The following is a 21,178-nucleotide window of genomic DNA, read 5'->3' on the forward strand; positions in this document are numbered from 1 at the left end:
GCTGATGCAGGCTAACATTAGCATGCCGCTGTACAGGTTGACGCTGTAGGAACCACGCAGCAGCTTACAGGCCACCTGCCCCATGGGCCAAGAGTACAGCTCGTTGTAGACGATGAAAGGTAGAGCCAGCACGAACAGCAGGTCAGCGATGGCCACATTGAGCAGGTAGACGTCAGTCATGGATTTGGTTCTCTTGTAGAGGGCATAGGTGAGGATGACCAGGCTGTTCCCCACCAAGCCCAGGATGCAGATGATGGAGTGAATGTAAGGTCCAACCATAACGTTCACACTGTTAGAACAAGGTTCATAACCACCATCATCACTGTAGTTTTCATTGTTTTCTTCGGCTGGATCGGAGTTATTGGAGATGTTCATCTTGTTTTTCTGCAATAAAAGTTAAAGAGAAACTTTATTAAAATATGAGACAAAAGCAGCGATTAAGAAAAATGTTTCATTGTTCGTGATAAACCAGCAGGGGGCGGTAACGTTGACATTAAAGACAAGTTAAAATATTCTCCAGGAACAACATTGAGTGAGGGATTTGTTTGTTGTTTTATTTTTTAAATGTTATCCAATTAGAAAAACTTTGGTGATGAATTAATGCAGAAAGCTTTGGTGAGGAATATTCTATAAAACAATGATACTGAAACTGATAGGAAAATATTTTTCAGTTAATTTATATGATAAAGTTCCTGAATAAATGGGTTTTCAATAACATGGTTATTGATTAGATGGTTCATATGGTTTTCGTTTAAAAGAATCTCTTAAGACTTTGTTTTATCAGGAAGGAGGAATGGAAAAATAAAACTAAAGTTAGTCAATTAAAAATGACCTTTAAATAAATACAAATCCTTATAAAACTGATAAAAAACTGATAAAGTATTTATTGCAATATTTTTATACCTTCTATCTCCAAAGTCTTAAAGAGAAAATCCAGATTCTGTTAAGTTGTCTTTTCATGAGCATCTCTTCCAGACAACCTGCCTTGTTCACATCAGGAAGGAGGAATGCAGATCATAACATATGCAAATATAAAACATTTATCTGTGGAGAACTTTTCATGCAAATGGCAGTAATACATCCTGTGGTGCTTTACACAGGTTATACCAACAGGGGAACCTGAAGGATCTGTGTAAACATGTCTGATTGCAGATGAATCCAGTTTACAGAAACTTTCTGAACCATTTAGACACATGAAGATCGTCTGTATTTCCACAGAAAATCATTTTATGAATCTTTACGTCTCTGCTACTTTCACTGAGCTGATCCAAAACTTTACTTATTAAAACTAAACAGGTATTGAATAGAAAGTTATGAAGTTATTTTCTATCCTAGATTGATGCCAGAACAAGATATTAGTGAATAAAACATTTGAAAAAATATCAGGAATTCTGCTTTGTTGACCATTTATTAGTTTTAGAAATAAACTTAAATGATCTAGATATTTATCACTGCAGCAACAACATGAACCGAAGCTGCTGGTCATGAAAACCAAACAACTTTTCAGTTTCCAAAGGAGCAAAAAGAATCAAAATCTTTAAACAATTGAGATTTTACCAAACTTCAGACTAAAAACTAAAAACTTCTGCAACGTTCCTGTCATGCAGTGAATCAGGATTCTCACCTTCTGCAGCTGATTCAGACAGTTTCCTCCTCAGTTTGGTGAGTTAAACTCAGACAGAAGCAGCCGATCGTTTCCAGGCCAGAGCTGCTCTCTGCGATCCGACTGCGGCTGAACATTGCTGACGCTTCGGCGTCTAAGAAACAGCAAAACCTCTGACTGACATCAGGGACGGGTCGAACCCGTGGAGCTGAAACTCCCCAGTTGTTTTCACTTTACTTATTTTTAACTTTCCCTGATTCGTCTCATTTTTGGACTATTTGCATATTTGGGGAATGCACTGCAGGCCTCCTTCCTGATGTGAACAAGGCAGGCCGTGTCTAACAGATGGTCATGAACACGCAGCATACAGACAGCGTGTCAGCATGTCTTCATAATGTTTGGCTTCATATCAGATAATCGACCGGTTGGACTTTTTCTCCAAACTCTTTGAAACGTCTGTCCTTCATCCTGAAGTTTTCTAAAACATAACTGGTACTTGTGCTGATCCAGTTTTATGAACCTGTTTGGATTTCCAGTGAAAACAGGAAAACACTTTTAAAGCATCAATTCATAAGAATCACCTCAAAACGCAGAAACCAAACAGATCCAGAGGCTCCAGAAAAACATCTGGCTTCATCTTTCAGCTTTAAGTTTGTGAAGAATTACAAAGTTTTCATTGTCACGAAATATTTCCAATTTTGATGTTATTGTTTTGGCGCGTTTCTTCTCTAAATGACATTTCAAAGTTTAAACCTTTTCCAGTTTCTTTGTATCGTCGTTGGAGGCATTTTTCCTCCAGATGTTTCATGTCTTCAAGACTTCTGTTATAATCAACTGATCAGAAAATAATCAAGATTAAATGATCAATAAAACTGAGTGTCATCAACCAAACAAGCGAAACTGACTTCAGATTTCACTTCTCATGAAAATGGGCTGGTAAAGAAATATATTTTTTATTACATTTCAACAACGAGGCAGTTCAAACAACTTAACATGATAAAATGATAAAACAACAAACAAGCAAGAAATATTACATTACATAGCAGTGAAAAAATAAACATGGCTGAGTTTCTTAAGCTCTTTTTGAGGCTTTAACCCTGAAATGTTCTGCTGGTGACAGAAGGTCGACTTTGTAACCGTCTTTATGTGTTTCTGAAGGTTCATTTCGGCCGTTATTAACAGTTTACATGGAGTCTGGCTTACCAGCATCTTTATTCCGCTTTTGGATCATTTCTTCTTTCACTTCTTACAGGTGGATCAATTCTCCACAGGTTTGTTCCAACACAGACAAATTAACTTCAATGGGAGAATCCAGTCCAAGTCGTTATCAACTCAGTTACTGAGCTACATGAAGAAAAGGAGAGGAAATTGAATTCAACATTTCATCTGTGTGGGCTGCACAGTGGCACAGTTGGTAGAGCTGCTGCCTTGCAGCAAGAAGGTTCTGGGTTTGATTCCCGGTCTTTCTGCATGGAGTCTCCATGTTCTCCCTGTGCATGGTGGGTTTTCTCCAGGTACTCCGGTTTCCTCCCACAGTCCAAAAACATGACTGTCAGGTTAATTGGTCTGTCTAAATTGCCCCTAGGTGTGAGTGTGTGTGTGCATGGTTGTGTGTTTCTGTGTGTCTCTGTGTTGCCCTGTGACAGACTGGTGACCTGTCCAGGTGACCCCGCCTCTCACCTGGAACGTCAGCTGGAGAGGCACCAGCACCTCCTGACCCCACTGAGGGACAAGGGTGCAAGAAAATGGATGGATGGATGGATTTCATCTGTGTTGTCCTCAAAAAGCATTTTGCTAAAATATAAATGAGTCAACGAATAATAATAATAATATTAATAATATTAATACTAATAATAATCAGATGTAGTTTTACTGTTGGCCACTAGATGGTGATGTTGAACCAACAGAATGACAGGATGAGTCATGTCTTCATCCTCAAAGTTTCTCCCAGTCGCTTTTTTAGCGAATCTGAAGTTTGAGAGAAAAATATCTGAACCTGGACCGAGATTCCAGTCTGGACTTTAACTAGGCCGTTCCAACACAGATATGATCCAAAGTGCAGATCATGGAGATAAATGTGAACAGAGCACATGTTTGGTGAATTACCTCCACCTAGTGGGCATGCAGTGGAACGACAGGAGAGTCAGACCGGTCAGACCTGTTCCTAACGTCCCTCTGAGTGTTTTTGTTTTCTCAAGCAGCGAAGCTACAAGGATGATGATGACGATGATGATCAGTCGGGTCATGTTGACCCAGAGAGCAGCTCTGACTGAACGACCAGCTTCTCCTGTCTGAGCTTTAAATCAACACACAGCAGGAACTGAATCAGCTTCAGGAGGTGAGAATCCTGGTTTTGCATGAGAGAAATGTTGCAGAAAATTAATTTAATGCTGGATTTATTAGATAAAATCTCGATAATTTCAAAGGGTGTGTTTGTGTTGCTTTTATAGAAAGTGAAAAGATGTTTGGTTTGAATAACTGGAGGAAAGTGCAGCTTCTACTGGACCAGCAGCTTTTCTTCATGGTATTGTTGCACGATACTATGATTAATATGATTTACATTATATTTAAGACCAATAAATATTAAGGTCAACAAAGCAGAATCTCTGACATTGTTTCAGGTGTTTTGTTCACCCAGCATCTTCCTGTCTGTCTGTTTTTAGTGTTTGAATCTCTACGGTTTGTGTTTCTGTCGATTGGAGGAAAAGTTGTGGAAAAAATCTGGACGATGCTTCAAAAACTCAAAGGACAGAAAATATAAAAACTTTTCTTTGTTTCTAAACTTTATGTTTATTTCATTTAACAAACTCATAAACTACAGACATTATTAGACATGAGTTACAGGAGCAAAGCCAGCCTATGTCTCTGTCTTTTCTGTCCTTTAAAATTGACTTGAATTGGTCCAAAGTTATGAGAGACGATCGTTTTTAATCTTTCTCCATTTTATTCCGGGTGGCGGAGAATTTAAAGGCCTTTTCATCAGTTCAGTTTTTGTGTTTAGATCAAAATAATGTCCTGAGAGCTCAGATCATAAAGTCTGAAGTTTTTCCACAGAAGTGAGAGTAATTATGTTGCAAGAAGCAGAAGAATGTATAATCGCTCGGAGGGAGTTTGGCTGAAGTCCTCAGGTGTCGTCTGACTCAGTGTGAGCAACGTCTGTGACTCTTTGTGTATATTATGGTCTGGATTCCTCGGCTCCCACTGGAATGAGGCTAAATGAGGACACAGAAACCTGCTGCTCAGCTTTTAGTGCAAACTCTTTAAAAATATCCATCCTTCATCCTGACGTTTTATAAAACTGTGTTTTTCAACCCATTTTGAGCCGAGGTACTTTGTTTTAATTGAAAAAATCTCGAGGCACCACCAACCAAAAATGGAAACAAAGATACTCTGTAGCCGCCTATATTACATATGTAGTCATTCTTATCAAAGTGTCTTGAATAGAAATCAAATAAACACAAAAATGTATTTTTATCATATTTTACATTTATTTCAAATTGCACTTAACATGTCCACTTCAAACATACACCTAAACAGTGAAACAACACTGTGGTGTTACATTCATGTATCACTAATTCTCTTGTTTCAATGTAAAATGCTCTGTACCTACTGCCATCTAGTGGTAAGAAAATGACATGACAATGCCGCTACTACAGCAGACACTCAAAGATGACATTATTTGCAGATAATTAATTCGTTTTCAAAAAATCTTTTAAGACCAATTACCGTATTTTCCGGTCTATGAGCGCATCATACTAAAAACTGTACCTTCAAAATTTTGTAACCCCGGGGACACTTACATATATCAGCCGCACCGGGCTGCAGGCCGCTGGTATCTCTGCCGCTCCCGGTTTCCCATAAGGACCCAGCAGAGGGCAGCAGAGAGCTGCGTCCTAATAGCTGCTGGATATATTAAGGACGCAGTTCTCCGTCTCCAGATCCGGTTTCGTTCACACTGAGTTTACGTGCAGCGGCTTTATTTCCCTCCTGTACTGCTAGAATGATCCTCCTCAACTTAGAAGCTGCATCATATGAGTTTGAAAACATTTCTCCGTCGTGCCTGCTGCTAGCATGGCTGCTAGCATGGCTGCTAGCATGTGCTTGTTCTAAATGAAAATTAGCGCGTTCTTCTTTGATTTACAATTTTGACTTCCAATGATTCACTTCCTGCTAAAGCGCCCCCTGGTGGTTGAAGAAAAATACACAGAAACGCCGCATGTTCAAAGTGTAGGAAAGAAGTAGCAGCTTATAGTCCAGAAAATACGGGAGGTGAAATTGGATAATTTCCACGGCACACCTGACGATCACTCACGGTACACTAGTGAGCCGCGGCCCATTGGTTGAAAAACACTGATCTGAAACATCACTGGGTCCAGTCCTAAAATGGTGCAGTACTGGCCGGTTCTGTTTGAATTTACAGGATAAACAGTTATAAACACCAGGTGAAAAGAAAAATCATCTGCAGGATCTCTGATCCAAACCGATTCATTCCTTCAGTTTTATGGTGTTAAAGAATTACAATAATCCAGCCTTACGGTAACAGACGCGCTAAACCAGGGGTGTCAAACTCCAGTCCTCGAGGGCCGGTGTCCTGCAACTTTTAGAAGTGCCTCTGCTGCACCACACCTGAATAGAATAATTARGTMAYTARCAAGGCTCTGGAGAACTGAGGAGGTAATTAAGCCATTTGATTCWGGTGTTTTGTACCTGTGGCACATCTAAAAACTGCAGGACAGCGGCCCTTCAGGACTGGAGTTTGACACCCCTGCACTAAACAGTTTTATTGGGCATCAGAATATTTCTGAACTGGACTAATTAAGCAAATGAAAGAGTTTTAGAAACATGTTTAATATTTAACTGACATATCAAACTTTACTCTAAGTTTCTTATGTTGAATCATATTTAATGACATCAGAGTAAATAACTGACTGACTGGTTCGTCCTGCTGATGTTCAGGCAGTAAAGTTAATTAACGCCTTTCAAACAATAAAATTTGATTGCATACTATTTTTAATTTTTGCTTTTCATATCTACAATAGGCGATTCAAAGTGCTTCACACAATAAAAACAAATAAAAACTTTATATTGCAGTAGCAACATAAACACCTGGATGAGTTTCTCCAGACCTTGTTGGTATTTTAGTCGTTTAATGTTCTTCAGGTGGTAGAAGGCCGACTTTGTAACCGTCTTTATGTGTCTCTGAAGCTCAGATCAGTTTTAAGCTGTAATAACTGAAGCTGTGGGACTCTTGATCTGTAAGAACCGCTCCAGTTTGTTTCCGAAGCAGTTTAGTGCATCTGATTGGTTCTGCATCTGTTTAGTGCGTAGAGCTGTGTGTCATCTCCATTGTTATGAAAATGAATCGGATTCCTCGTTACGACCTGAACCAGCGCAGCAAACAGATACTGAACAGCAGGAACCGAGGACTGAACCCTGAGGTTCTCCACATGTCACCTGCTCTGATGAGGAGTTTAAAGTCCCTGATCTTTAAACCAGTTAAACCAGTTAAACACTGAACTGTGACGGTCAACATGCTGTGATGAGGTCCAACAGAACCAGGCTGTGGTTCAACTGCTGGACGTTCATTTTTAATATTTCTAATATTTCCATGCTGTTGGAAAAGATATGTATTGTTTTGTGTAATTTTGGCTGTTTTATTTTAAAACCTTCCACACAGTTACAGGTTGGTCATGATGGAGAATAAAGATCAGAGGGCGAAATGGAAACTTGAGTCGAATATAAAATGAAGAAATCTCGATTGTCTTCTCTCTCTCTATTCCAGTGAAGCATGGAGGACTCAGCCTTCATCCAGGCAGGTTTTAATGCCACTGAAAGCGAAGAACAGCCTGGGCCCTGCAGTTTCAGCAGCAGCAACAGCATGAACTGGCTGCTCGGCTCCTACATCTACTCCATCATCTGCATCGTGGGCCTCGTGGGGAACGTTGTAATAATCATGACTCTTGCATTTGAGACCAAACACAAGCTGGAGGTACAGGAAGTCTTCCAGCTCAACCTGGCCATCACCAACCTGCTGTTCACCGTGGTGCTGGCCTTCCTGATCTACAACGAGCTGCTGTCGTGGCCGATGGGCCAGGCGGCCTGCAAGCTGGTGCAGGGATCCTACAGCATCAACCTGTACAGCGGCATGCTGCTGGTCGCTGGGATGAGCGTTTTGCACTTTGTCAGCATCTGCAGTCCTCTGCGCCGTCAGAAAAGCTCCATAGGGACGAAACAAACCTCCATCATCTGTGTGTCCATCTGGGTCTTTGCCCTGCTGCTTTCTGTCCCCACCTTCTACTTCTACCAGCTGTATGAGCCAACAAGTGAAACGATCTACATGCTGGAGGGTGAAAAACACAGCAACTCCTCAGCGTCGCCGCAGTTCGTCTGTGAGTTTCGGTTTCAAGACCACGACTTGTCCCAGATCGTGAAAGTGGCGGTTCCAAGCGTCCAAATGGCTGTCGGCTTCTTCCTGCCTCTGCTCATCATCATCTTCTGTTACACCTCCATCATCATCAAACTACTGACCAAAAAGTTCACCCCAACTAACAGCAAATCCCCAAATGAAACGGGTCGGCCTTCGGACAACAGGGCCACAAAACCCAGACAAAAGGCAGTGAAGACAGTGACGGGGATAATGCTGGTGTTTGTGGCCTGCCACCTGCCCTACAACCTGATCCTGCTGTACGACACCACCACCATGTTACAGGAGAGGGCGTGTGAAGAGGATGACCGCTGGCACACCGCCCTGTCCATCACAGAGTTCATCGCCTACCTGCAGTGCTGCCTGAACCCGGTGATGTACGGCTTCATAGGCAAAATCTTCAGGCAGAAGTTCAGGAAAACCTTCTACTCAACCAACAAACACTAACATACATTCAATCTCTACCAGTCCTCGGTTAAATCGACTAGAGTCAGCACTAAATATGCTCAGGGCTCAGATGCAGCACAGCCTCTCAATACTACATCACAGTGTACTACTAGTATTGACTGTAATTAAGGCTTTTAGATGCACTATGACGTGGATCATCATGAAGGTGCAACATTATGTTACCAAACAAGTGAAAACATTTTAGCTTTTGTTGTGACTAAATGCCAGTATGGATGTTTTAGCAACAACCATTTTTAAAAAAAGCATCAAACTCCCTAAAAATCAGATGAAAGTTGATGAAATCTCAGCTGTTGGAAGGTTTCGCATGAAGACGAGCTCCAGCAGGAGCCGACCTGCCTCCTCGTGTTCAACAGATGAGCGGCGTCCAAGACCTGCTGTTCAGGATTTTCAACCTGCAGTTACAGAGAAACTCACGTTTCAAAGTCTCTCAGGTTGTTTCACTGTTACTATTTACAATGTGTTATACTTACTATACATATTTTATCTTTAAATAATGAAACATTTGCCTTAATCTACAAGTTTTACTCAAGGGAAGTCAGAGTTTGGTGTTCAGTCTGAAAAGTGATTGATTCATTGACTGTTGGATGTTTTCAGTCCCTGTTGTGACTGTCGGACAGTTAAAGCCTGAATATCTACTGCATCGACTCTTTCAGTCTGGAGAACGTCTCTGCAGACCACACACATGCTGGACACACAGTGTTTGGATCGGCGCCACAGAGACATTTTCTGCCTCAGTGATCAACACAATGATCACTGGAGGAGTCGAATCCTCCACTGGAACATTTGCACTATTATAATCTACCAGAAACAATGTTTATTTTTATGTTTTTTAACCAAATATGAAATTTACATATTTATATCCGATGTCTGTCTGTCTGTCTGTTCACACGGTTTTGGTTAATAAAGCCGATTGTGCAGCGACCTGAGGTGAACTCAGACGGTGAAGGGAGGAAACAACCTGCAGCTCTTTGAATTATTGGCTCTCATTGATGTTTGTCTAATAATCCCTGCTGGGTTTGAGCCTAAAGCCTGGAGGCGTCTGGAAAACTCAGAGGAGATGAATTAATGATGGGGAACATCGTGGGAGCAACGGGAATGAAACGATTTCCACCAAACTGCTAACCTGAAGACAAAAAACAAAAATCAGTTCAATAAAATCCTTCTGGTTTTCAGATTATCGATAAGGCAGAGGAAGAGCTTTGGTTCAGATTTATGTTGGTTATGTGGAGCAGCTGCGAGGCGTCAGCCTGTTACCTGATATGAACAGATTGATGGAGCCTGTGGTTCCTGCCCTACGTGTTTCAGATGCTTTCTGCCTGACGGGAATTTGTTCTAATTACGAGGAAAATAGTTTCACGAGAACAAACATTTCTTTCACTTTGTACTTTAGACAACAATCAGCTCGAGAAAAGTTTTTATCTTATTTTAGGCCCTGCAGTCACACAAACATCTTTAATCTGTGGAACTGAAACATTTTGCTTCTCAGGATTCAGAGTTTTAGTTAAAGATTCAGATTTTTATGTCAAAAGTCACATTTTTTTCATAATTCTTACATTTGATGTCAGAAGATTAAAGTCAAAATTCTGACAAAGAAGTCAAAATTTCGGAATTTCAAATAAAAAAATTCACTGATGAAAAAATTCAATATTTTGAAATTAAACTTAGAATAAAGTACATCAATCCTATTCTATTCTATTAAAGTTAGAAATATGAAAAACATTCAGAATCTAATCGTCTTCTTGATCATTTGTAAAGTTGTTGAGTTTTGAATATAAAATGAATCCAGTTTCTAAAGTGACCCACTTTTCTGAACCGAAACAAAGATCCGGTTCTTTGAGAAACGTGTGAAAACCGCAGAGCGGCGAGGCTGACATGATTTACGATTCTCCGTCACATTTCGTCCTGGCAGGAAGCCTGAATGCCTCAGAGGCTGGCTGCTCACCCAGACACGCCCGGTCCGAACCACCGGCCCAAACACCCGGTACCGACAAACCGGTCCGAACCGTCTGCAGAACACATCCTCACTTCTCTAGAATCGAGGCGTGTTGGTGAACAGGAAGCTCTGAAATATTCAGGTAAACAAGATCTGAGCGTTTATTTAGTGAAGCTGAAAACCTTTTAAACATATAATATCTGATTTTATTAGATTATTAAAGACAAAGAAACAATAAAAGAATCGATGAGGTTTAAAGTAACAATCAGCCTGAAGGAGGAAAACTTTCTACTCTGTAGAGATTCACTGACAGGCTGAATTACGTCATCAGGTTGGAGTTTGTTTCCTGTAAAAACCTCCAGAAGCGTCAGCAGCAGGATGGTGACGTCACGGAAACCTTTTAAATCTAAACCTTCTCACAATCATCTTCAGAAAAAACAGTTTTTATCTTTTAAAAACACATTTTTACCATCTCTAGACTTTGCTTTTAATTGATTAAAATTGAATTTCTTGATGTTTCTCGTTTCTTTTCTTTTCCTGTCGAGTCAGAAAGGATTTATTTGTCTCCTGGGGTGAAACGTTGACCCTGTTGCCATGGTAACTCGGATCTCAACCTGGTTCCTCCTGGGATCTCCTTTCGTTTAATTACCTTTCCTTTAATTACCAGCTGCGCCATTAACACACGTTATGCCTTCTGCTTAATTGATCAGTTTGAATTGTTTTTAAAGGTTTTAATTAGGTTTTTAATTATCCTTAAACCTGGACCGGAGCTTCTCCAGTCCGTCTTAATAATGCTGCAGCAAATAAAGCAACAAATTTGTCATTTTGGTTCCAATAATCAGCAGCGATGCGGAGGGAAATGATCCAGACTGAGTGTTGAGACGCTGGCCAGCTTCCAGGTTTTAATCTGATGTTTTTGTTTCTCCGCATTAATTTTCAATTAACTCTTGGCAGTGTTAATCTATGACGTCCATCTATGACGTTAATGAGCTGCAGCCTCAGAAATCTGCATGAAAAGGAAATTAAATGCATCCAGTAATGAGTTTCTGTCGTTTCAGGCAATCAGATGATGGATGGATGGAAAAACGGCACATTAAATATTAGAATAATAAAATCTGTTTTTTGTTTATTTTTTTCAGTCTCAGAAAATGTTTGAATTAAAATCCAGACTGAGAGCAAACAGCGAATGTTCACTTTGTAAACTTTGGAAAGCCCAGTGGACCAGAACCAGAACCAGAACCAGCAGATCATATGGGACCAGATTTCCCTCTGGACTCAAACCGACATGGATTCTGGTTCCTTCTGCTCGTCCTTCAGACTCTGAACACGATGAAAAGCAAACCGTCACCTGGAGAGAAAACTGAGAGGAACCGTCTGGTTCTGACTCTCCTTTTTTTGAATCTCCCCCAAATTCTCCTAATATTTTGTTGCACTTTTTTCTTCCACTCAACTTTCTCTGAATGTTCAGGACCAGTGAAGTCAGCGCTCTTACTCCCGCTGCCGGTTCTGATCCGACCAACGGACCATTTTTAGCACCAAAGTCTCAGTTTTGTCTTGAAAATCTGTTTGCTGGTAGATTAGAGATGAAAATCCAGCAGGATGTTGGTCCTGCATCGTCTTCCACACGTTTCCTCATGACAGAGGTCAACGGAGGTCACCGTTTCCATGGTGACTAATTCAGGTGACGAACACTAATTAACAGCAGGAACAAAGAAACTGCGAGGCGAATTATTGTCACTCAGGAGGAGGATGGAGACGAACGACACAATTAAAGCGCGTTTCATCCTGGTTGCCATGGCGACAGGGGCCCTTTGTTTGTTGACGACTGAGTGGAAAACATTCAGAGTTCGATTCACAGAGGAAACAGACAAAAATGTCACAGCAAAACATCTTAAAATATATTTTTTATTTCATGTCAAAGCATAAACAGTTCAATTCTCATCTTCTTCACCTTCATCCTGTCAAAAAAATCATTTTTTAGTGATTAAATTTCAGCTTTTATGCATATTTTATGCTTCAGACAGAAGGAAGAAATCCATTAAGCACAGCAGGAGAGCTTTGATTCACTTCAGAGGCTTTAATTAGACCCTGCTATCCACACAGACGGGTCCGAGCGTTAAAGACATTTTATTTACATCGTTATAAGTCGTCACATCCCATAATATTTCTGCTTTGGATCACTGAGTTTTATTTATTTCTGTCCCGTCCACTGAGATGATCTAACGTGTAAAAACTGAATATTAAAGGCCTGCCTGTCCAGGTCTGGGGCTGACCCACAGCATGATGCAACCTCCACCAACAGAGGATGTTTGTAACGACTTAGAACAAACTTCAAGACATTATCTTGTTTTCTTCTTTAATTGTTTCAGCAAACCCTGAAACATGAATATTATGCTTTTATTTTGGAAAACTTCAGCCTACTGATGAGAATATTTTCAAAAATTCCAAAAACAGCAACAACTCTGAGCTAGTTTACTTTAAAAAGCTTCACCGATGATTAGCTTGATGTACAGTAACGAAGTGAACCGGCTTTACACCAACCGCGAGTTTCAAGGTGGTTTCCTGCTGCAGACTTTCAATCCAGAAGGAAAGCAGCTGGTTTGATGTTGTTGGGATCATACAGTAAATAAAAGAACCTCTGAATGGGTTTGACCGTCAGAACATCAGCCCGGTCAGCCCGATGGCCGTCTGGAAACTTTTTCCCACCATCAGAGGTGATTGATTTTCTTCCCATCTCTGTTGGACGTTAACGGTTCTGACTGTGAAACGAGTCGATAACCTGCTGAACCAACCAAAGGAAGCAAACAAACAGCCTCCTGGGATCCAATCCAAGCATTTCTGTTTGGTTCACATTTTATCTGTTTCAACATTTAAAGACTGAAAATATTGAACATGTTTCTTTCTGACTGATTTCTCACAGGATTCAACAGATTTGAGAAAAAAACAAACAAGCAGCCTGTTGGTTTCAGGAGTTTTTTTCTTTCACAGATCTGCAGATTGCATTTTTATTCATCAGTGCTCTTAATTTGACAGTCGTCCAGCAGACGTCCTGCAGCTGGTGACCTTCATCTACATGGGGAAGACGAGGAACCCGGTGAAGGTGCTGAGGCGGCCCTGGTCAGCGATGGTCTTCCCGGCCCACAGCTGGACGTAGACCCGGTTTCCCTGCTCCAGAGCCAGCACCATGGCGTTGGAGGCGCCGGCCTGGGTTCCTGCTTTGTGGTAGATGGCGAACATGTTCAGTCYGTCCTTCWTCAGCCCRGCGTGCAGCTCACCGKTYGGACCGGCGATTCCAGTGACCYGGATGTAGTAGAGACCTTTGACCGGGGCGGTGAAGACGCCTGCAGGAAGAGAATCTGGGTCAGTGGTTCTGGTTCTGGGAGACATTTAAGCTGCTGCTGATGTAGCACTTTTTAATGTACAAGAGGACTAGATGGAATAAATCAGAAGACTAAATTCATCTACTGGATCCGTTRTCAGTAAYCAATAAAAACAATGCAAAAGAATAACTGCTTTCAATACCATGTATTTTAAAGAGAAAATTAAAGTGAACAGCACAAGACAAACATGYATAGAACCCCAAATAATACAMAATAAATATACACAGTACTGCAGTAGATCTTTCACACAGTCTTAAATTTCCCCACAGTGTCTGACCGACACACATTCAAAACGTCCATGGTTGAATTGTCCAGATATTTGAGATGACAATGTYCAAGCGCAAGTCGTTTCAGATGAAGAGGTGAATAGTGGATTGTGTGTCTGAATGGTGAGATGGAGGAGAAATGATACCGACCATCAGCCTCCTACCAGACCAGGATGGAGCGAGTCTCAGGTTCTCCAGCCGGCTGTCAGAAGCTGACCAGCCTTTAACCCTACAGAGGGTCACCTGGCCTGGATTAAAATAAACAACACCAGTAAATTACCAGCCTGCTAGTTAACTAGACTTTTTCAGTTACATACAGAAATAAATGCAATAGATCCTGAATCTAATCTTTCAGACCAAATAAAGATAAACATTTATCTCATTATCTTAAACACATGTTGARTTTAAGAAGTTAGATCATATAACAATTGATGATCAACAGTTAGCATCGGCTACCACCAACATGCTAAAACAAACATTGTGTTCACTACTCACCAATTCCATCTATAGCTCAGTGCATGACGGCTTCATGGCTCTGAGCTCTCTGGATGATCAGCTCTCCCCTCACACCTGACTGGGGAAAGCTGGAGCCTGAATAACTACCTCAGGTGTGTTAATTGGCTGAATGTGCTGTGACTGACTGTCACTCTAACCAATGGAGCTGCAAGGCGGGACTAAGGGCAGTTTTTTCCCCCGGGTTACACTGGACTTTAGTTGGTCCTGYGAACCCTAATCTAGGTATCGCAGTGACTCCCTGCCCACCTGTTGCCGGGTCGTATCCGTTGCCGATGTTGGTGATCACTCTCTTGAACTCCAGAGTTTCATCAGCCTCAAACGGGCCCTTGGCGGTCCAGTCGTTGGTGTCGAAGAGAGCGGCGGAGAACGCCACCCTGGATTTGGCTGCAGGAGGTCAGAAGGTCAGTTAGAGAAACTCAAACAGACAATCAGCTAAAGTCTGAGGAAGAACATCAGAACCGACTCAGGACGTCGTTGTCGGCCTCCAGCTTCTGGACCCGCTCAGGCAGACCGCCCTGCTGAGCGCTGACCAGACCGCACACCAGCACCGCCACCAGGAACAAACTGGACTTCATCTTCACTGAGGACTGAGAGACCTGGACCGACTGCAGGACAGGAGACTCTGTGCCGAAGCTCTGGAGCGCTCCGGGTTTTATCCGAGTCCGGATCCGAGCTTTGGACCTCTGGGAGCAAAGGTCCGGGTTGAACGAGTCCAACGTGTTGCAATTTATTGATCCTTATCGGCAACGGATAATCAATACTGGTTAATGTTTTATTGATGGGAAAATCAGATTGTTCAGCAAAATGTGTTCCTTTCATAAACTCAGTGCAGGTAAACAGATTAAACAACCTGGCAGGTAAATACTGAAAGATTTCAAACGTTAAACTAAATGAAAAAGTGTTTAAATCAAATCAAAACCTTTCCGTTTTTTCTAATCAATCTAAAACTGCTGCTCATTTCTCCACCTGTCCTCTTGTTTCTGAGCTGGACGCACAGATCAGATCACTGTTGACCTCTCAGATCTTATGCATCGGGTCCGTCCCTCACGCTCGGCCCTGACCGCGTCCAAGGTTTCCTCTGGACCAACCTCACCGGGATGTTCCTGTCTGGACCGGCGGCCGTTAGATTATTTCAGGAATAAAGTGATTTTAGTTTGTTTGGTTTCGTTTCAGAAACCGAGAACGAAACCAGACAAGAAGGCAGCAGGTGAATTAAATTTATTATTTTCCATATATTTATTATAATTAATATAGAGGAACTGAGGCAGGAAACCTGTGGGATGAAAAGCCAAGAATTGAAACTTAAAACAAATAATTGAATTAAGGATGGATTTATATTACTATATGTGACGTGGAGGTAAAGCCAGCATCCGCCTTGGTGCTGTTGCCATGGAAACCGTCTGTTTTCACATCTTTTATCTGATGAATCTCCAGAAATCATCTGATTAAATAATAAGAGTCGATTCTGATGAAACTCATCAGATTAAAACTTTGAATATTTTAAATATTTAACATATTTTTTTGTTAAAATATTGGTCTGACATAATAGCATAATTTTAAATGTCACTTTTTCTTTCACTGTAAAATCATCATAATTAATCTATATGATTTGTTTCATTTGGTGATAAAGTTTCTGAAATAAACAGACTTTGCAGTAATATTGTGATTTTTGAACGAGTCATTAGAATAAAGAATGTTTAGAAAACTACAGATTAACTTGTCATAAACTCTTTACCATGTTTGGTTAGCGACCAGCTATTGATGAACATTAAACACCTGGTGGGTAAAAACCAATCAGTTATCATTAGATCTTGATTATTAGCTAACCATTGGGCCATGCGGTGCTGCCCCCATGTGGTGACTTGTGGTAATGAAAATGGTTTTTCCAATCAAGAAGTTATAAATAACAAACATTAAAACAAATTCTCAGAACAAACTCCTACTTTTATTCTCCTGGATGCAAATGGTCGACTCATCTGGAACTTTTCTAATGTTTCAAACACATCATTAGAAATGATTAAAAAACTGTACAGTACAAAAACAAAGAGAAAAACATAAAAAAGGTTTAAAAACAGGCAGAGAAACGTCTTAAAAACACAAGATTATAAAAGAGGAGAAAGAAATTCATGCAGAAACGTGAAAAACAGCCTGAGAAAGTTTGAATGCATAAAGATAAAAATATGAAAAATGAGAATAAAATGTTTTCATCCTGGTTCCTGTTTGTGAAGTTAAACCTAAAAGATGAACGTCTGAGGAGAGGAGCGTCACATCGTCCGTCTGACCACAGCAACAAGACAATATTTACAGCAACCTGCAACATTCAGAGGCAACAGAGCAACCAAACGGATCAATTCTGATTCAGAGAAGCAACTGAAGCTGCAGACCTGTAGGGGGCGCCGTCAGAATGAACAGAAATAATTGAATGGGTCAGGGAAGAAATGAGAGAGTTCATCATTTGATCATCTTCAAAGATCAAATTCAATGTTTTGGTAGGAAAATAAACATTTAAGTCTGAGCTACATATTAATTTTGCTAACTAAATATTTAGCTCTACGTTAAATATTTACTTTGAAAAACATTTAGTTTGAAAATTAAATGTAGGAACTAAATATTTAATATGCAAAGTAGCCAATTAACGGAAGTAGAATGTCAAAATAAAAGCTGGGTTTTGTCGACAAAAACATTTAGTTGGCAAAATAAATTATTTGTTGCTAAATTTTTAGTTTTCAGACAAAGTATTTAGTTCCTAAACTAAGAATTTAAGCTACAAATCAAATAGTTAATTTGATAACTACATTTTTAGTTCCAACGTTTAATTTCCAAATTAAATATTTAGTTTATAAATTAAATATTTAGTTTGATAATATTTGGCTCCCAATCAAACATGTAGGTCTAAGCTAAATGTTTAGCTATTCGAAGCTGATACCAAAATAAAAGCTGGGCTTTATGGTCAAAAATGTTTAATTAGCAAAATAAATATTTATTAGTTTCATTCCTGGTTTTATATTTTATTGTTTGTTCTACATAAATATACATATTTGGTTCACATTTAGTTTGGAGATAAACTAATAAATAAATATTTAGTTTTGAAATCTGACATCAATAAATATGAGATCAATAAAGAGACAATATGACTTTAAATTTGACACCAACATTTGTTTCTCTCTGAACGGCCAGTTAAATCAAACCACTGTTGTTTTTACAGTGTAACTGTCCAGACAGCAGCTCATCTCTCCAGAACCGGACCCGGCCGGCGCCGCGGGTTTCCAGGTCTGCAGCTCTGAGCCGCTCGGTTCTGACAGAACCGCCAAAAACCCAGAATCTGTATAATTTCTGTAAAAATGTTTCAATAAAACAACCAACAGAAACACAATCTGAGGTTGGATCTTATATTTATTCCTAAACTCTTTATCTTAGAAATTCACTGATATTTTCTAAATTATGTTGCATAACGAAGATTTCAGCACCATTAAAACCAAAATAAACAAAAAATATGATCAAATCATTAAATAAGGAAGTTCAAATTAATGATAGATGCAGTAGAAAGGCACTTCCAAAGCTCCCATCTTTTTGTGTTTCGCTCCGTTTCCATGGCGCCTACACCCTGTGGCGGCCGTCCTGCGCCGCGGCGGCGCTCGTTGCCGTGGCGACGCTGACGTCGAAGCAGGTCTCCATCATGACGCGGGCCTTGCAGAGGCTGACGCAGGAGTCCAGCTCCGTCGTGGCCTGAGCCAGAGCCTCCAGGTACTCCTGGGACTCCCGGTCCAGGTTCTGGTCGACGCCGACTGCAGAGGAGAAACGGCGACGTTACGGAAACCGGCGGGTTGAAACCCTGAGAGGAGGCGCAGCGCGCCGACGCGCGCCGCTGGAACACGTCTGCTGCTCCGGGATGTTTGTGCAGCGAACAGCAGAAAGTGTGTCATGTAAATATGAGCAGAAGTTTTCTGACGCATCGGAGCAGAACCGAACTCTGGAGGAAAAACCTTTAAAGGCTGAAGCTACAAACGTCTCAACGCGACAGAAAAACTCCAGACTTAAAGAGATCAGAGGGATAAAAAGATTCATTTCAGGTTTCCTGACTGTGGAGAAACTAAACTAAATGTTCCTGGAGCTTTTCTGAAACCATCTGGAGGTGAACTGTTCATTATCCATCTGACTCCCTGGAAAATGATTCAGCTGCTCATTTTAACCGTTTAAACACCAAACATACATTCATATAAGTTCATATAAGTTAATATGCATCAACAGCTGCAGTCTGCCTTATCAATAATAATCAATAAATTTATAAATTCAGATCCTCCTTTCAATTCTTTAATAACTTAAATATGTTTAAACAAAATCAAATCCAACAACTCAGTAAAACCAAAATTAAACTTTTTAAATTTTAACTATCTGCTGCTGCAAATCTGTGAAAACAGAATAAAGTTTGAATCAGGTTATTGATTATTGATTGGAAGGTTTCTGAGGAGTTTCTGACAGAAGTCGACTAACAGATAAAACATTAATAATCTATAAAACCTTGAACTCCGGTCGGCTCATTCATGGCTTTCATTTATTTCAAACTAAAATAGCTTAAATGAATAAACGTGTTAAATATTTTATATAAACCATAAAGAACAAAAGTAAATAAATGAAAGTTTCTCACAGTCTGAGCTCCACCTGCTGGGCTGCAGCATCAGGTGGAGCTTCACCTGCTGCAGCTCCGCCTGCAGCTCCGCATGGCGGCGGCTCAGCTGCTGCAGCCGCTGCTGCCGCTGGAGCAGAACCTGAGGAGGAGACAGAACCCGGTCAGAACCAGAACCAGAGAGGAGACATTCAGAGCCGTCATCATCATCATCATCATGGTCTGAAATAAACCGGAGCCTGACCTCTGACCCCGCCTCCATCCTCTGCAGCCGCTCCACGTCGTCGATCTCGTACACCTTGATCTCAAACGGCTCCTTCAGGGCGCCGCCCAGCGCCGGCAGCTCCACCCACTGACCTCCGACCTTCCTGCCCAGGGCGGAGGCGTCCGGCAGCGGGGCGGGGATCAGCCGCCGCCGCAGGAAACCGCCTGCAGGCCGAACAGGGGAGGGGCGGAGTCAGAGCCGACCAACAGGAAGTGACTCATGATGACATCATTTTGGTTCAAAATTCATTTGAGTATTTTATTAATTAGGTTTATAATAAAATTTAACACTGTAAAGTTTTGCTACGGTTTAATGTGACGGATTATGAGGAAATACGATATATGAATATATGCTTATTAATCAATAATCATATAATAATTAAAATGTCTGATGATTAAAATGTTTTGAAGGTTAATTTTGTTCAGATAATTCATAATGTTTTTCATTTATGAGTGATTTACAACCAGCAGCTGTCGCTTCGTTACTATGAACAGGATCAATTAGTGAAGCAAACGCCGACAATAATCAAACTGTGAGAGGCGTCAGACTGAAGGGGGGGGCGCTGTGTGTGTGTGTGTGTGTGTGTGTGTGTGTGTGTGTGTGTGTGTGGGGGTGTGTGTGTGTGTGTGTGTGAGGTGATAATTGGAGCAGGACGTGTTCGCTGGGAATCCCTCATGAAACTTTCATGAAGGATTCTCGCCGCTGCATGAATCTCAATCGCCGCAGGAAGCTAGAAAAGGATCTGCGGCTCAGAGATCAGACAGGCAGCAGCACAATGTTAACCCGACCGCCTCTCTCATCCCGTCATCACGCTCAGACACCCGGAGGAATCCATAAATATGTTAATGTGTCCATCTTTCCCCAGGAGGAGATGAGTTTATGGCTCCGTTAGCTTCTGACCCTGACTGGCCATCAGAACCCATTTTAATAATAATCGGCTCTTACTGAAACGTGGAACAGCTCCAGAATTCACTTTGACATTTTTCCTTTGTAGAAGAAAAAAATTCAACTTTAGATTTAGGAAACGTCACTGAAGACTCAGACATTTCAGTCGTTATCTACTGATGTTTTGCAGTTTTCCAGATTTCAGATGTTTAAAAGACTTTCAGAAAAATTAATCACTCATATTTCTTATTAAATTTTTCACTCTTAATATCCAGACATTATAGTTAAAATGATGAGAATCAGAAAGTGTGAACATGTAAAGGATGAAGGAGGAAACATTTACATTCACTGTAATAAATTAAACTGGTAGAAAAGACAAAATTACTAAAACATCATGGAAATTTTTCCAAAACAAGAAGAAGAACCACCTCACTCTTCCAATAGATCATTTTTTTGCTGGCTCATAATAGATTTTCCTGTAAATGGCTCCACCTGGTGGTTAGCAGATGTACTGCAAAGCCAGGAGTGAACCCACTGAGGCGGCGGTGAGTCGATCAGTCCGTCAGACTGATCACTAGAAGGTACATATTAAATTTCTGCTCACCGTTTCCTCTCTTCTTGGGCGACTTGGACACCCTGCCTCGGTTGGACGCTCCGCTCTCGCTCATGGAGTCGTGGGCTGACGAAGTGCTGCCGGTCGTCTCGCTGTCTCGGATCATGCTCTCGTAGCCGCTGCTGCCCCCGCTGTGGTAAAACAAGGCGGTGCGGCCCATGGCGGGGGGCAGCTCCCCGCTGAGGATGCTGCTGTTGTCGC

At 41.1% G+C, this 21,178-nt stretch overlaps 4 protein-coding genes across 5 annotated transcripts in view; 1 reads left to right on the top strand and 3 right to left on the bottom strand.

Moving 5' to 3' along the window:
• The window catches only part of LOC108165751 (C-C chemokine receptor type 6-like), a 1,539-nt gene extending 1,164 nt beyond the window's left edge, over positions 1-375 (bottom strand). The window contains exon 1 of the mRNA XM_017302104.1: positions 13-375. Coding sequence (XP_017157593.1) covers positions 13-375 — 363 coding nt within the window. The remainder of the gene's footprint in view (positions 1-12) is intronic.
• A 3,470-nt stretch (positions 376-3,845) lies between these two features.
• LOC103457142 (C-C chemokine receptor type 6-like) lies at positions 3,846-8,728 on the top strand. Its single transcript, XM_017302172.1, has 2 exons — positions 3,846-3,941; positions 7,386-8,728. Exon 2 carries the CDS (start codon positions 7,392-7,394, stop codon positions 8,472-8,474), a length of 1,083 nt encoding a protein of 360 aa, XP_017157661.1. The 5' UTR covers positions 3,846-3,941; positions 7,386-7,391; the 3' UTR covers positions 8,475-8,728.
• Positions 8,729-12,490: 3,762 nt separating this feature from the next.
• On the bottom strand, positions 12,491-15,750 carry LOC103457141 (complement C1q-like protein 2). Of its 2 annotated transcripts, XM_008397096.2 has the most exons (4): positions 15,054-15,750; positions 14,837-14,974; positions 14,225-14,322; positions 13,584-13,769 (listed from the first exon to the last, which is right to left on the bottom strand). In XM_008397096.2, exons 1-4 carry the CDS (start codon positions 15,163-15,165, stop codon positions 13,683-13,685), a joined length of 435 nt encoding a protein of 144 aa, XP_008395318.1. In that variant the 5' UTR covers positions 15,166-15,750; the 3' UTR covers positions 13,584-13,682. The 2 variants fall into 2 exon arrangements, with proteins under 2 accessions (XP_008395316.1, XP_008395318.1); XM_008397094.2 differs by lacking the exon at positions 14,225-14,322 and having other exon boundaries at positions 12,491-13,769; positions 15,054-15,747.
• Positions 15,751-17,965: 2,215 nt separating this feature from the next.
• The window catches only part of LOC103457178 (kinesin-like protein KIF26A), a 41,168-nt gene continuing 37,955 nt past the window's right edge, over positions 17,966-21,178 (bottom strand). Inside the window, exons 13-15 of the mRNA XM_017302105.1 lie at positions 20,969-21,178; positions 19,236-19,643; positions 17,966-18,375 (exon numbers count right to left, since the gene is read on the bottom strand). The exon at positions 20,969-21,178 is cut by the window's right edge and continues 1 nt beyond it. Coding sequence (XP_017157594.1) covers positions 18,188-18,375; positions 19,236-19,643; positions 20,969-21,178 — 806 coding nt within the window. The 3' untranslated portion in view covers positions 17,966-18,187. The remainder of the gene's footprint in view (positions 18,376-19,235; positions 19,644-20,968) is intronic.

The sequence above is a fragment of the Poecilia reticulata genome, linkage group LG21 (genome assembly GCF_000633615.1).
Source record: "Poecilia reticulata strain Guanapo linkage group LG21, Guppy_female_1.0+MT, whole genome shotgun sequence".
Taxonomy (NCBI): Eukaryota; Metazoa; Chordata; class Actinopteri; order Cyprinodontiformes; family Poeciliidae; genus Poecilia; species Poecilia reticulata.